The sequence below is a fragment of the Zeus faber genome (assembly GCF_960531495.2).
Source record: "Zeus faber genome assembly, chromosome: 13".
In the NCBI taxonomy this organism is placed as follows: domain Eukaryota; kingdom Metazoa; phylum Chordata; class Actinopteri; order Zeiformes; family Zeidae; genus Zeus; species Zeus faber.
The window spans coordinates 1,445,350-1,462,511 of NC_137198.1; the positions used below are offsets into that span (position 1 = coordinate 1,445,350).

At 46.7% G+C, this 17,162-nt stretch overlaps 1 protein-coding gene across 1 annotated transcript in view; it reads left to right on the forward strand.

Moving 5' to 3' along the window:
- kcnh5b (potassium voltage-gated channel, subfamily H (eag-related), member 5b) overlaps positions 1 to 17,162 on the forward strand; it is a gene marked incomplete at both ends in the record, with an annotated part of 88,130 nt that overhangs the window by 18,909 nt on the left and 52,059 nt on the right. The window contains one exon of the mRNA XM_080012677.1: positions 11,419 to 11,534. Within this exon, the coding sequence (XP_079868803.1) occupies positions 11,419 to 11,534 (116 nt within the window). The remainder of the gene's footprint in view (positions 1 to 11,418; positions 11,535 to 17,162) is intronic.

Genomic DNA, 17,162 nt, shown 5'->3' on the forward strand with positions numbered 1-17,162 from the left:
GGGCCTCACGGGGGGGGAGGTTGTGTGGGGATGAGCCCGCCCATTGTTGGGGGGAGGGTTCCCAGTGGGGGGGCTCCATCTGGCTCCTGCTCTTCTTCTCTCTGCGGTCTAACCACTGGATGTCGTATTGTAGAATTTGGGCGTTTGGGATGTCCTGCGTCCCACAGCATGGCTTGGCAGAGGCTGGGCTGCAGCTTTGTTGTGCTTGACGTTGTATTTGTGGCGTGGCCATGGGGGGGTTTCCTGCTCCTACCACGCAGCCCATTCCGCGTGCGCCGCACTCGATCCAATAAAGGCAGTTTTTTGGTTTTGTGTGACGTTCCTCTTGTTGTGATTGGATTCCGTCAGTTGTTGTGTAAATCCTGTGGTTTTCCTCCGTTCTGGCACATTTTGGTGGTTTGAGTTGAGCACTGACCACATAATCCTTGATGTTTTTGTTCCTTGTGTCGGCTGTAATGATCCAGTGGTTGCCAAAAAGGTTCTGTCCAAGAGAAAACAGGGTCAGGGTTAATGTTGTGGCCGTTGGGTCTATATGAAGACATTACGGTATATTGCATTTCAACACGTTTCAAAGCATTTCTTGGGAATACATTCCTGAATTTCCCGCCTGGTTTAATAAAATGTGAACTCCTCTCCTCTTATCTGCGGTATATTCATTGATATATGGTTCATTCCATTTCTCCTTTATGTTCTCTGAGGATGAATGTTTTCTTATCTCTTTAATTAGATTTAAGTACATGACTTAATGTCACTTTGCAAAGAGTCTTCACAAGAAGTTCCTTCATCAGGCGTCTTCTGACTTTTCGTCATCACAGTCGGTGACATCTGCAGGGCGAAGCGAAGCCGAGAGCTTAAAGGTTTCCTTGGTGGTCCGTGTGAGACGTTGGAGGTCTTCTGACCAACCTCAACAAGGCGTCCATGTTTGGAGGGTTTTAAGGAAGCACCTTCAGCCCTGGAGGGACAATTTGAAGCCTCCTGTTTGGCTGCACGCTTGCCACCATCTTGGCAGGACACGGAGACCAGTCCTTCTAAATGTGCCCAGAGGGGCGGAGTCTTTGGGTGCCGAGGTGGGCGGAGTCCATCCAGCAGACGGTTGGAGGGAGGTCGAGACACGCCCACCTGGCTAGAACGCAAACAAGAGGCGTGTCAATCAAGGCAACCCCCGGATATACACATCTTTACATGTTCTTTATTGAACTATCATTTTCGAAATCACAACCAAAACAGAAGAACTAAGATATTGAGTCTCGTGGGGAAAAAACAAGCGAGTAGTTTCTTCTTTTTCCATTGACTTCCATTCAGTCTGAGGTTTTTTTTCGAGAAGCATCATCTAGCATCATAAAGCACTCCAACAGCGGCTGTAATGGTTGCCGTTGGCTCAGACCTAGCGTCTCAACTCCACATCTACTTTGGAGCCAGACGTCAAACTGCTCACGTGCAGCTCGCTGGCACCGCCTGGGATTTCGAGTTTGTCAGTGTCATGTTGTGTGTTGCGTGTTATCAGTTTTGATTTTGTCCTTCCATCTTGTCATGCCTGCTGTAACTTCATTTTATGAATTTACGCACATATTTACTGAAATAGTCCATGGGGAGGTGTTTGCTCCGTTATTGCTCCAATACCGAAAAATGGTTCCCATGTTGCTCTCTACAGAGGAGGTGGGACGGATGTTTAGTGACCAGTTGTGTATAGTAACATAGCAGTGTTCTTTGCAATACAAAGCGTGTAATAAATACTTTATGGCATTAAGACAAGTGAGCTCAGTATTCCTGTTTGGCATCACAGTGTTGACAAACGATGACAAATATGATCCCAAGCTGATGCTTTCCATCCCAGTCGAGAAGGAAGCCCCTCGGGCTCAAATGAATTACAGGTTTTCAGCGGCGAAATTATGCCATGACACAGAATCCGTGGTTCCAGAGGTGTTTGTTGGCCGCGCACGGTGGGTGAAGTCCGCTTCGCCGCCTCTGCACACAAGCAGCGGCTTCCGCTCGGTGACCCGGGGACTTCATCTGATGTCGGACGTCATCTCTCGGGGCAGAGCGGCCGTGCTGACCCGTACCCCCGCTCACCCGAGGCTCGGACGGAGCTTGGTTACGTCCGGAGCTGGGGCCCCGTACCGCCTTGCACAAGCCTCGCTGGGGGCAGGGTCGGACAGTAATTGGTGAAGAAAATCACCTCCTTGACTGAGCCGTGGGCTGCGTTTGTATCCAGCGCCTGGTATTGTGCAGATATTTCAGGCCTCCTTGTACAGTATCAGCTTCTGCCTTTGTCCGCTCGCTGCGCGCGCTGGTAAATGGGTGAATACAGCTCCATTTGGGGGCGAATGAAAGCTGCATTTCAGGCCTGAGGGGTGAACAGCGGTTTCAAAGGAGGTTTTTTTTTTTTTGTTTTTATTTGCAGCCACTCCTTCAAGGGATCGGGTCGATAGGGGTGCGTGACTCCTGTTGGTAGAGCGTCTTTGTTGTGCTGCTCTTTGCCCTTCTAAACAGCTTTATTTATAGAGCGCTTCAGTTCAACCGCCAGCGGTGGAAGGACGTCATCACGACGGCTCGGGTTCCTGTTATTGAATAGATTTTTCTTTTTGGATCTGGACTTAAGATAAGATTAGATAACACTTTATTAATCCCCCGGGGGGGATTCAGGGCCGATGCCGGGGACGGGCCTGCAGGGACGGGCCTGCAGGGCACCCTTTTCACTCATGGGGTGCAGTGAATGATTCAGTGTCTTGCTCAAGGACACTTGGGCACAGAGCCTGGGATGGAACCTGGTTCAGGGTTATGTAGTAGGGTTAGTTTAGGTGCTATGTGTGAGGGTTATGTAGTAGGGTTATTCATAAAATGAAGTTACTTTCTTGTCAGTCAGTGTGCATTACAATGAGGGATAATTCACCGTTAAACAACAATAAGAATTTTTATCAGTTTCAGTGAAACAGTTAAAAAAACATCATCATTAAAAAAAAGTAATAAAAAAAAGGTGGTAAAATAAAAAAGGCGATACAATCTATTTCTTAAATATAACTCATGGGGGTGACACAAGCAACTAGAGCTGTGACGATTTCCGTAATACTGCGGTCACCTGATGTCACCTGTGTGTGTGGGTGTGTGTGGGTATATGTGTGTGTATGTATGTATGTGTGTATATATATATATATATATATATATATATATATATATATGTGGTGATGATGGTAATGAGCTCAATACCGTTGTGATGTCACGTAACATGGTATTGTGGTTATGTTCACCGCCCTCATAGGGTTAGGGTTAGCTGGTAGTTTAGGTGGTACTTGTAAGGGGTTAGGTGGTAGTTTAGGTGGTACTTGTAAGGGGTTAGCTGGTAGTTTAGGTGGTACTTGTAAGGGGTTAGGTGGTAGTTTAGGGGTTAGGTGGTAGTTTAGGTGGTACTTGTTGGGGGTTAGGTGGTAGTTTAGGTGGTACTTGTTAGGGGGTTAGGTGGTAGTTTAGGTTGTAATTTAGGTGGTATTTGTTGGGGGTTAGGTGGTAGTTTAGGTGGTACTTGTTGGGGGTTAGGTGGTAGTTTAGGTAGTAATTTAGGTGGTATTTGTTGGGGGTTAGGTGGTAGTTTAGGTGGTATGTGTTAGGGGTTAGGTGGTAGTTTAGGTGGTACTTGAGGGTTAGGTGGTAGTTTAGGTGGTACTTGTTGGGGGTTAGGTGGTAGTTTAGGTTGTACGTGTTAGGGGTTAGGTGGTAGTTTAGGTGGTACTTGGGGGTTAGGTGGTAGTTTAGGTAGTACTTGTTGGGGGTTAGGTGGTAGTTTAGGTGGTACTTGTTGGGGGTTAGGTGGTAGTTTAGGTGGTACTTGTTGAGGGTTAGGTGGTAGTTTAGGTGGTACTTGTTGGGGGTTAGGTGATAGTTTAGGTGGTACGTGTTAGGGGTTAGGTGGTAGTTTAGGTGGTACTTGAGGGTTAGGTAGTAATTTAGGTGGTATTTGTTGGGGGTTAGGTGGTAGTTTAGGTGGTACTTGTTGGGGGTTAGGTGGTAGTTTAGGTAGTAATTTAGGTGGTATTTGTTGGGGGTTAGGTGCGAGTTTAGGTGGTATGTGTTAGGGGTTAGGTGGTAGTTTAGGTGGTACTTGAGGGTTAGCTGGTAGTTTAGGTGGTACTTGTTGGGGGTTAGGTGGTAGTTTAGGTGGTACTTGGGGGTTAGGTGGTAGTTTAGGTGGTACTTGTTGGGGGTTAGGTGGTAGTTTAGGTGGTACTTGTTGGGGGTTAGGTGGTAGTTTAGGTGGTACTTGTTGGGGGTTAGGTGATAGTTAAGGTGGTACGTGTTAGGGGTTAGGTGGTAGTTTAGGTGGTACTTGAGGGTTAGGTGGTAGTTTAGGCGGTACTTGTTGGGGGTTAGGTGGTAGTTTTGGTGGCACTTGTTAGGAGGTTAGGTGGTACTTGTTGGGGGTTCGGTGGTAGTTTAGGTGGTACTTGTTGGGGGTTAGGTGGTAGTTTAGGTGGTACTTGTTGGGGGTTAGGTGGTAGTTTAGGTGGTACTTGTTGGGGGTTAGGTGATAGTTTAGGTGGTACGTGTTAGGGGTTAGGTGGTAGTTTAGGTGGTACTTGAGGGTTAGGTAGTAATTTAGGTGGTATTTGTTGGGGGTTAGGTGGTAGTTTAGGTGGTACTTGTTGGGGGTTAGGTGGTAGTTTAGGTAGTAATTTAGGTGGTATTTGTTGGGGGTTAGGTGCAGTTTTAGGTGGTATGTGTTAGGGGTTAGGTGGTAGTTTAGGTGGTACTTGAGGGTTAGCTGGTAGTTTAGGTGGTACTTGTTGGGGGTTAGGTGGTAGTTTAGGTGGTACTTGGGGGTTAGGTGGTAGTTTAGGTGGTACTTGTTGGGGGTTAGGTGGTAGTTAAGGTGGTACTTGTTGGGGGTTAGGTGGTAGTTTAGGTGGTACTTGTTGGGGGTTAGGTGATAGTTAAGGTGGTACGTGTTAGGGGTTAGGTGGTAGTTTAGGTGGTACTTGAGGGTTAGGTGGTAGTTTAGGCGGTACTTGTTGGGGGTTAGGTGGTAGTTTTGGTGGCACTTGTTAGGAGGTTAGGTGGTACTTGTTGGGGGTTCTGTGGTAGTTTAGGTGGTACTTGTTGGGGGTTAGGTGGTAATTTAGGTGGTATTTGTTGGGGGTTAGGTGGTAGTTTAGGTGGTATGTGTTAGGGGTTAGGTGGTAGTTTAGGTGGTACTTGAGGGTTAGGTGGTAGTTTAGGTGGTACCTGTTGGGGGTTAGGTGGTAGTTTTGGTGGCATTTGTTAGGGGTTAGGTGGTAGTTTAGGTGGTACTTGAGGGTTAGCTGGTAGTTTAGGTGGTACTTGTTGGGGGTTAGGTGGTAGTTTTGGTGGCACTTGTTAGGAGGTTAGGTGGTAGTTTAGGTGGTACTTGTTGGGGGTTCGGTGGTAGTTTAGGTGGTACTTGTTGGGGGTTAGGTGGTAGTTTAGGTAGTAATTTAGTTGGTATTTGTTGGGGGTTAGGTGGTAGTTTAGGTGGTACTTGTTGTGGGTTAGGTGGTAGTTTAGGTAGTAATTTAGGTGGTATTTGTTGGGCGTTAGGTGGTAGTTTAGGTGGTATGTGTTAGGGGTTAGGTGGTAGTTTAGGTGGTACTTGTTGGGGGTTAGGTGGTAGTTTAGGTGGTACATGTTAGGGGTTAGGTGGTAGTTTAGGTGGTACATGTTAGGGGTTAGGTGGTAGTTTAGGTGGTACTTGGGGGTTAGGTGGTAGTTTAGGTGGTACTTGTTGGGGGTTCGGTGGTAGTTTAGGTGGTACTTGTTGGGGGTTAGGTGATAGTTAAGGTGGTACGTGTTAGGGGTTAGGTGGTAGTTTAGGTGGTACTTGGGGGTTAGGTGGTAGTTAAGGTGGTACATGTTGGGGTTAGGTGGTAGTTTAGGTGGTACGGGTGAGAGGGTAGGTGGTAGGGTTAGGTGAGGTGGTACTCTCGGTGGTACTGTATGTGTTGTTGTTAGTTGGCAGTTATGGTGGTACATGTTGTGGTTAGGTTATAGTTAAGGTGGTACGTGTGAGGGGGTACTTTAGGTGGTACTGTACATGTTGTGGGTAGGTGGTAGTAAGGTGGTACGTGTGAGGGTAGGTGGTAGGGTTAGGTGAGGTGGTACTGTATGTGTTGTTGTTAGTTGGTAGTTATGGTGGTACATGTTGTGGTTAGGTTATAGTTAAGGTGGTACGTGTGAGGGGGTACTTTAGGTGGTACTGTACATGTTGTGGGTAGGTGGTAGTTAAGGTGGTACGTGTGAGGGTAGGTGGTAGGGTTAGGTGAGGTGGTACTGTATGTGTTGTTGTTAGTTGGTAGTTATGGTGGTACATGTTGTGGTTAGGTTGTAGTTAAGGTGGTACGTGTTGGGGTTAGGTGGTAGGTGTTATGTCAGGTGTACACCATATAATAACTAAGTACTTTGAGAACATCTTAGGGCTACAGAGTACTCTTGGTCATTCGTTAAAAGTACTTTATATAATATTTTTTTCGGATCAATCCGATTATCCAGCGCTATCAAACCAAAAACAGACCAATCAGTGTCCGGCAGTGGTGCATCTTTAAGAAACACTTCATTCTGCTTTTTCACATTCAAAGTTGGACTAAAAGCTTTAATGTAGAGATTTGTGTATGATGACTGGAGGTATGATCACAGGTGAGAAGTCACCCCATGTACCTAATACTAGACTAGTTTCCGAGAAAAAGTACTTCTTACTCATAATTTATCCTTTCCATTCACAATCCAATGTCAGGCAGGTAATGATACCTAATATATATATAATATAATCATTTCACTCTGCTTCCACTGGAAACGCCCCTTGAGAGATGACGGCTTCTGGATATAGACGCTGTGTCTTCCGCTCTACTTGGTTCAGGTTGGACCACCACGCCGTACCAGAAAGCTTTTACCGCCACGAGTAACCGTTCAATATTTAACGTACTGATTCCAACTGCACTCATACTGTTACATCCATTATTTTGGATGCGGTTGTCATGTCAGTCTGTAGGCTGGATCAGTCCCACGGGGTAATGGGAACAAAAACATAATTAATAGTTGTTTGTTTTTGACAAAATATAACGCACATTCACACACATTTAATTTGCCTGCGTATTGTTTGATGTGTTAGAACCAGCTGAACACGCCGGCGCCGCCCGTGTTTCCATGCGCTTCCAGCTGTGGTTTTGGCCTCAGGCAGCCCGCCAGCGTGAGTCCAACAGTGGTGGCAAAACGACTGTGACACCACGAGGAATCTATTGAAAATATCCTAAAAGTATTGTGGTGATTATGTGAGAATTGCTTGGAGTCGTTCAAAACAAATAATTTAAATTGAGTATAATATTTACTTATTTTCAATAAATGTATTTTTTTTGTTTGCTTTTTCTACACTATTATGATTATTATTATTTGATGGCCTTTTATTAATGTAAATCACTTTGAGTTGCATGTTGAGTATTAAAGGCATTATACAAATTAAACATTATTATTATTATTATTATTATTATTATTATGCATAAATAGAAGGGTATATACACCCAAAGATAGCAGTACTCTGGTATCTTTTTAACAGTCTGATCGAGTAAAAGCATCAAAGCACTTCATATTCAACTTCATATTAAATATACAGTTTTGGTTCCTCTTCTTCTTAGTTTCATGTTTTCAATTAAAATGTAACCCTTTTCACAAAATGATTGTACTGCGTGCATGAAAAACCCTTTTGTCCTAAATGAATGTGTTTGTGGACGAGGCTCCGAAGCCTCTGGAGGAACGGGAATGGAAACAAACCATAATCTGCTAAAAATGAACACGTGATCATAATTCATTCTTCCAGAACAGAAACTTTGCTTTGAAATCTCCATTACCGCTTATTAATGTCATTTATCTCTGTGCAATATTTTATTAGTATTAAACTGATATTCAACAGAGAGTTATTCTAAAAAAATATCTTGTGTGTAAAGTTTCTCTTCTTTTGAGCAGTAATACATGACTTGCGCGTGGTGGCTGGAGCCTCCCACCGCCACGCTCCCTGCGGCCACGTGGTTCATCCACTAGAGGCAGCGTTTAGTCGCCTTTCCAGCTCAGGAACCAAATTAATTTGACACAACTTGATCCGGAGACGAAACCCAAAAGGCTCCATCAGCAACACTGCAGACGCTCGGTCCCAGAGGAGACGGAGACACCAGGGAGGGGAGGACGAGGTCAGAGGAGGGAGGGAGACATTAAGGTCATTGGCAATGATCCGTCTCCGTGGTTTCACTGCTGAAGACCATAATAACCAGGTCCTACTCATAACAACATATTGTGATGCAGTTTATTTATATTGACTACAGAGGACGTAAATACCTCCTTGACAGGTTTGGTGTCTGCGATCGACTGCAGATGAAAACTGTCGACACTGTTTTCAACATCATTTCAACGTTCATAAAGATAATAATAATAATAATTATAATAATTATAATAATAATAATGACACTTTTATACATTGATTGTCTACAGAGATGAAAAAAAAAAATGTAGTTAAACACTGAAATGGAACAACATTGAATGGTGGTTGCAAAACATACTATTTCAGTTTGGATGTCGAAGAAGAATCCTTTACTGTACGTTGCTTCAAGTGATGCACGTGCCTTTCATAAGGTTAAATATCACGTTTAATTTGACACTTCATCCTAATGCTACGTTAAAAAAAACATTTCAATCTGTACTTTTTATTATTAACACATTAGTTGTTGATTAATTTCAACATATTGTGAAGACGGTTTGTTATTCCTTTGGTTCATTTCAGATGCTCCTGAAAATCCCGCTTGACTTTGTTTTACTCTTTTTTTTCTGTTTGTTTTGTGCAAACCAGGAGTCACTGGAAAGTCTTAATTCCTTGCACGTGTCAGTGTTCTTGGCCAGTAAAGCCTGATTCTGACTCAATATCCTGCAGCTCGAGTGGAAAGGCCTCCTCGTGTGGGTTTAGTTTCAGAAAAGCTCATTAGGAAGGAGCGGACGCTGCTCTGACGGGATGAAAGGATCCCCAGAGTCTCTGCTCACAAATGGCCTCCGCTCCGTTCACTTCTGGTTTAGTGCCTTTCTCAGGGCAGGAACGTCCCCCAAAAAAAGACCAAATCACAGAAGAAGTAAGCAGAATTAAAAAGGCTGACAGGGCTGCAGACTGAGTAGAATGTGTTTTTATGTAAAGGAGACCGATGGGAGCAGGTTGCACTCTGCCTCCTAAAGGGGTCGTGCTTGTAGAAGAGGCTGCGAAGCCGCTGGAGGAAAGCAAACGGAAACAGACCATAATCTGCTAAAAATGATCAGGTGATCATGATTCATTCTTGGCGCCGTCCCCTTGTGGTCGCCTGCGCGAATGCTCTGTGTGATGACGCACATTTTTTAATTTATTTCGTTTTACATCATTATGTCCGTCAAAAAGTCACCGGCGGTGATCTCCTGTGCTGGTGATATAAAAGATTCCCTGGAAGAACAACTTTGGGACTTTTTATCAGTGGATCCAGAGTGGCCGCTGGAGATGTTACGCACCAACACGATCAACAAGGACAATAACTTCAATGCTGTCCCACAGGGACGCCGAAGGAGGAAGCACCGCGGTAAACCAGGCGGCATTCGGACCAGAATGAGGACACACCCTTAGCGCCCACCTCTGCCCAGCATCCTTCTTGCCAGTGTCCATGTCAAGGAGGATGACCTTCAAGCCAGGATTACATTCCAACGGGATACGAGAAACTGTTGTGGCCTGATGGAGACATGGCTGAACCCGCCGGTGCCGGACAGTGCCGTGCGTCCACCCGAGTCCTTGTCCGTGTTCTGCGCCGACAGGTCGGAAGAGTCGCGGAAATCCAAGGGTGGAATGGAATGTGTTTCAACAGCCGCTGGTGTAACTCCAACACAATCAAGACTCCCTCCTCGCTCCTGCTCGCCCAACCTGGAACAGTCTCATGCCGTCTACCTCCCAGCACGGTCATCATCACAGCCGTTTATATTCCACCGCAAGCGAACACCGACATAGCACTATCGAACCTGCATGATGTGTTGTGTGGACTTCGGAACAAACATCCCGACACAGCTGTGGTGGTGGCTGGCGACTTTAACAGGGCGAACTTAAAAAAAAGTTCTGCCTAATTTCCACCAACACATGACGTGTTCCACCAGGTTAGATAGAACTTTGGACCACTACTACACACCGTACAAGAACGGATACAAGACCATCTCCCTCCCTGCTTTCGGGAAGTCGGATCACGCCGCCATCTCGTTGCCTCCTGTTTACAAGCCTAGCGTCGTACCTGGAACGGTCGTGAGGAGGGACGTAAAGCGGTGGTCGGACCAATCAGAGGCCGCGCTTCAGGAGTCACTGGAAGACTGACGTCGAATGTGACGTGTTCCAGTCAAGCTCCGGTTGCGTCAGCGAGTTTACGGAAGTAGCTGTGAGCTTCACAGCCACTTCACTCTACATGTCTGGATATACATAAGTCTATATAGTCCTAATTATTCTATTTATTAACTGAACTACGTTTTAGGGATCAGTTCGTTTAGTTAGTATTTAATTACTTAATTTATTAAGATATTGTGTGCTTGTAGTTATTAGTTCAGTTAGCTTAGTTAGTTGATTTCTTAATTACCCAGCTATTGTGTCTTTTGTGCATAATCTCCGGGTGCGTTGCAATGACATTTCACTGCATATTTGTACGCCCGTATATATAAGTATGTGATAAATAAACATCTTGCATCTTGAATCCCTCTATTCTTAGATAAGTTTCTTGAATCCAAATTAAACCGAGCTCCAAACCAGCTTTTAGCCTGGAGATCCTAAACCGCAGAGCGTGCTCCGCCTTCCTGCTCCGCCTTCCTGCTCCGCCTTCCTGCACAGGCTGCAACCGAGGAAGATGCACTGCACAGACCAGTTGTACGCCAACATAACACGCAGCTCCGCCCTTTTCACTTCTGCTGCTGTGACGGCTTTAACATTTCTGCGGCTTTTTCCGAGGTACATGAAGAGACTCCTCCACGCTGCTTCTACTGTCCTGTCGGCTCCGTCATCCACCATCCCCTTCTTTTCAACGCTCAAAATACTGATTTTTTTCCCCAAGTTTTACAGTTTTATGTTGTTGTTTGTTTAAGTCGCTGTCTCCTCCACTGTTTTGTTCCCAGTCACACTGTAACCATGACACGCCCCTTTTCCGGCGTGTTCATGACGTCCAACGTGACGCACCAGAAAACAACGGCATTTCTCCTGGCGGTGGGAAAGGTGGCAATCGCCTTTTTTTGGCAGGTTGAGGTTTGGCCCCTTTTTTAAAACCCGGGTCAACCTGCTTATTTTGGTGTGAAAATGGTATGAGGATAATTTTGTTCCTGGGGACCCCCTGGAACCTCTAGGAAGACCCCTAGAGGTCCCCAGACCCCACGTTGAGAACCTCTGCTTCCCTCCTTCAGGATGGACGAAGTTTGCCCGGCTGACACGGGCGCTGACCAACAACCGCAACACGCCGCAGCAGCTCGCGCCCATGAGCAAGCATGAGGTCAGCCACAAGCAGTCCAGACTGGCAGAGGTGGGTACTCACACACACACACACACACACACACACACGCAAAATGCACAGACACACACATCAGGAATACAAACAGAAATACACACGCACATGCGCACACAACCATACACACAGTCACAAGACTTTAAGTCTTTAAGTCCACCAGACTGGCAGGGGTGGGCACGTACATACACACATGAACAGTGAGACACAGTCCCACAGAAACACGTGAGCACACACACATACACATGAATGCACAGACACATATGCACACACAGTAATACAGACACCAGAGCACGCACCCACAACCACCTGCACTGAAATGCACACACACACACACACACACACATTAACAGAAAAAGCCTCACAATGCGCTGCAAACGGTGAAATGCACCTCTAATTGCGCTGCTTTGCAAATAGCCTCGTGGTGCACCGGTGCTGCTTGTACGTATTTAAATGAGGTATTATTCATAGATTTGGTTCTAATTGGGCCCTTTCTATGCAAATGAGCCTCGTTGCAAAAAGCTTCCAATTCACAAACACCGGCGCTAAAGCGATTTCCTTTGATTCAAAAGTTGAGGTGGCGCAGATAGCGAGCGCAGTTGATGCTCAGTGCACGGAGCTGGGACCGAGCTGTGCATTCTTTGTGAATTATACCCAGAGAGAGTTTCTTCCTGAGGACACTGGACGGCTGCTGTGTGTGTGTGTGTGTGTGGGTGTGTGTGTGTGTGTGTGTGTGTGTGTGTGTGTGTGTGTGTGTGTGTGTGTGTGTGTGTGTGTCTGTGTGTGGGTGTGTGGGTGTGTGTGTGTGTGTGTGTGTGTGTGTGTGTGTGGACACTCCCAGTCATTGTGTTTTTCTTGTGGACATTTATAAAATGGACTGAGTGTAGTTGGACTAAAGCGGCTGCAACGCTGTGTTTTATTCATGGAGGTTTAACTGAGGTGTGCACATACACACTTGTCCACTTTAAAGTGGATGAGGTGAATGAAAGGATGGAGAGAGTAAACAAGGAAGAAGAGAAATACAGAAGTAGAGGAGGAAGGGAGAAAGAAAGGAGGTAGAGAGGGAAGCTCCCACAGATATGAAGAAAAAAATCATAATATATAAAGCTGCAGGCAGCAACACACAGGGTCCAGCTTTGTCGTGTTGGATGCAGTACATGTTACAGTTTTCCGGGTTCTCTGAAACGCAGCACGAGTTACAGTTTTTCGAGTTGACATTGAACGCCGCATCGGCTCCTCCGGCGTGCGGTCTACACAGCGCAGCCCTCCGAATACGAATGAGCGCCAGAGACGGAAAGAGAACTTATATACTTACTGTATATAACATCAGTTCATGACATCACAAGTGGAAGTTCCCAACAACACGCTTCCATTCAAACTGATTCAACAATGCATGTCCCTCACAGACCTTTCATCCACTGTTTTAACCGCCATCCATTCATCCATTTTCCTCCGCTTATCCGGGGCCGTGTCGCGGTGGCAGCAGGCTGAGCAAGGAGCTCCAGGCCCCCTTCTCCCCGGCAACGTTTTCCAGTTCCTCCTGGGGGATCCGAGGCGTTCCCAGGCCAGCTGGGATATGTAATCCCTCCAGCCCGTTCTGGGTCTACCCCGTGGTCTCCTACCAGTTGGACGTGCCTGGAAAACCTCCGAAGGAAGGCGCCCAAGAGGCATCCTGATCAGATGCCCGAACCACCTCAACTGGCTCCTTTCGACGCGAAGGAGCAGCGGCTCTACTCCGAGCTCCCTCCGGATGTCCGAGCTCCTCACCCTATCTCTAAGGCTGAGCCCAGCCACCCTACGGAGGAAACTCATTTCGGCCGCTTGTATTCGCGATCTCGTTCTTTCGGTCACTACCCAAAGCTCATGAATATAGGTGAGGGTTAGGACGTAGGTGGACTGGTAAATTGAGAGCTTTGCCTTCCGGCTCAGCTTCCTCTTCACCACAACGGTCCGGTACAACGTCCGCATCACTGCTGATGCCGCACCGATCCACCTGTCCATCTCACGCTCCATTTTCCCCTCACTCGTGAACAAGATCCCAAGATACTTGAACTCCTTCACTTAGGGCAGCAACTCGCTCCTAACCCGGAGGGAGCAATCCACTGTTTTCCGGCAGAGAACCATGGCTTTAGACTTGGAGGTGCTGACTCGCATCCCGACCGCTTCACACTCGGCTGCAAACTGCCCCAGTGCGTGCTGGAGGTCAGGCTCTGATGAAGCCAACAAAACCACATCATCTGCAAAAAGCAGATGATGTGATACAATTCTGAGGTTCCCAAACCGGACACTCTCCTCACCTCGGCTGCGCCTTGAGATCCCGTCCATGAATATCACAAACAGAATCGGGGACAAGGGGCAACCTTGGCGGAGTCCAACACCCACTGAGAACGTGTTTGACTTTGGGCCGAGAATGCGAACACGGCTTTCACTTTGGTTGTACAAGGCCTGGATGGCTCGTACCAACAGCCCCGGTACCCCATACTCCCTCAGTACCCCCCACAGGATCCCCAGAGGGACACGGTCGAAAGCCTTCTCCAGGTTCACAAAACACATGTAGACTGGATGGGCAAACTCCCACGACCCCCCCAGCAACCCTGCAAGGGTAAAGAGCTGGTTCACTGTTCCACGTCCAGGACGGAATCTGCATTGGTCCTCCTGAATCTGAGGTCCGACGATCGGCCGGAGCCTCCTTTCCAGCACCCTGGAATAAACTTTTTAAAAAAGCCCCCACCCTGGTCTGCCACTCCACAGGAACTGTACCCGACATCTACGCAACACTGAAGAGGCGTGTCAGCCAAGACAGCCCAACAATGTCCAGAGCCTTTAGCATCTCAGGGCAAATGTCGTCCACCCCCGGCGCCTTGCCTCCGAGGAGCTTTTTGACTGCTCCACGACCTCTGCCAGGCATATGGACGAGACTTCCCCTGAGTCTTCAGACTCTGCCTCTTCCCCTGAAGACGTATTGGTCGGGTTCAGGAGTTCCTCAAAGTGCTCTTTCCACTGCCCGACAATATCCCCAGTCCGGGTCAGCGGTTCTCTTCCCCAGCTGAACACAGCCTGAGCAAGCCCTGCTCTCCCTTATTGAGCCGCCGAACAGTTTGCCAGAACTTCCTTGAGGCCAACTGAAAGTCCTTTTCCATAGCCTCCCCGAACTCCTCCCACACCCGGGTTTTTGCTTCAGTGACCGCCGAAGCCGCAGCCCTTCTAGCCCGCCGGTACCTGTCTTCTGCCTCGGGAGACCCCTGGGCCAACCAAGCCTGAAAGGCCTCCTTCTTCAGACAGCTTCCTTCACCGCTGGTGTTCACCAACGGGTTCTTGGGTTACGGCCACGACAGGCACCGACTACCTTCCGACCACAGGCATGTTAATATCGCTATATGACGATGAAAATGTGGTTTCTGGTTCTCCGGAGGGCATTTAAATGGCAGATTGCGTTGCGGACCGAATCGCTACGCAATCTGCGTTGCGATTCAGTCCGGTAGATACCCACCGTATAGGAACCGGTGCAGTTTCGGCACCGGGTTTCGGTACCCAACACTAGTTAGGACTGGCTAGAATGCCGCAAAATTAGGAGAGACACGGCACCGGGTTGCATGCAAACACAATATGTTTATTTATAAAAAGAGCAAAAGAGATAAAAATATCAAAGTAATGCTGTCAGGTCGACTGGACGCAGCGCAGATCCTGCACCAAGCAACCACGACAGAGCGGTGGAGTCCACGCCTCATACGATGCAAATGCACACCCAGAGCCACAACCTGCACATATATCGCAAATTGGATGATGATGTCACAAAGCACCCCGCTGCACAAACTCACCTCGCTCCACCACCCTAACGGAAGTACGTTGGCACATTGATGATGTGCGAATATTCTGCTACTTTATGTACATTTTTCTGTTTTTCACTAATTCCTACAAATCCGGATCGATATGGATCCAATTTGAACCACGAGATGTCTCAGACCTCCCGGTTCTAACGAGACCTCAACTGTGTCCGTGGGTTCAGCCTGGGTTCAGGGCTCTCGTGCTCCAGACACTTTTAGTGCCGAAAAATGACAAGGAGAATAATACTAATAATAAAAATCTGAGCAATAGCAATGACTGTGGGCTGGAGGCCTAATAACGTAATCCCTCGTTTAATGAAAAAAAACAAATACATCTGAAAGATGGAAAAAAGGTGGAACAGAGGGAGAACGGAGGAGGAAATGAATCAGACAAAATAAAGGGAACAGAGGGAAAGAGGCAAAGGAAGGAATGAATAAATGATAACAGGAGGAAGGAAGAGGTGAAGAATTCGGGAAGGAGGGAAGAGAGAGAGAGGGAGAGAGAGAGAGAGAGAGGGGATGCGCTCCCTCTCTGGCAGATTACACCTCTAATCCAGACGCTGCTTCCTGTGTCACAAAGTGAGATGAGCGCGGCCGCCGTCCTCGTTGTCCTCCTTCCGTCTTCCCACAATGCCGCGGGGCGGCTAATTGGCGCTCGTTTGGAGCGGCGGTGCCGGGGCGACTGGCAGCGCAGAGGACGCTGGAGTCACTGAAAGGAATTAAAATGTTCAAAGCAGCTGCAGACACTCAATGTCTTGCTTATTATTTTTTCATCCCTATAGTCAATAATGATTGTTATTATTATTATTATATTTATTTTATTATTATTGATTGCATATTATTTATTATTACTATGTTTGTTTTATTGTTATAATTGTTATTTTAGCCAGGACTACAGGTAACTGAGACAGTGGAGTGTTTGGGATGACATGAAAGCATTTCTATATGTATATATGGGTATATATGTTTATATATATATATATATTTTCTATATATACTAGCTCATTTGTTATTTTTGCTCATAAGTTCCACAGCAAAATTGTGGTAAATCCTATAATTTCTGAGTGAATTATTTTGGATTTGCAATTGATTGGGGGCCACGGCGGGGCTGGATCAATACAGCGGCTGAAGGAGATAAAAGCACTCCGCCTTGATTGAGGCTCGGGAGACGCATCTCAGCGCGCCTCCTTCCTCATCCGATCATTTGATGGAGGCTGAAACAATTCAATTCAATTCAAGTGAAAATGGCGTTTGGGTATCACTCCAGGAGAGTTCGTTCTCGCGAGGAAAGAAAAGCAAACCTCATTTTCCTCCTGGAGACAGCGCTTCCCACCGCCCTGTCTCACACCTGACAGGACACAGCGCAGACATTAACTACTAGACTGCAACTGCAAAAGTAGTTTATTTCTCTCTGTCAATTTGTTTTTATTTTATTTTGTCTCCGTCTCTCTGTTTTTTCTACGTCTCAAGTCAAGCCACATTTCCTCCAAATTTGTTAGCGAGGAGGAATGAATTACACACGACAGGAAAATAATAATCTGTCTGCTCCTCCTCCCTCTCCACCGCACATAAGAGAAAAGAACGGAAGCTCTGAGAGGCATCACAGAGCGAACTCCAGCCAATACAATCCTCTATCTATGGTCTATACTGAGCTTCTTCTGCCATGACTGTTTTTTTTAGGTCCCAAAATTCTCACGACAACAGCAGAGTAAAACAAGGCAAGTTTATTTATACAGCACATTTCGACAAGGCAATTCAACGTGCGTCACATAAAACGTCAAAAGCATTAAGACAAAGTGCGAAGAAACACATTATAAAGGGC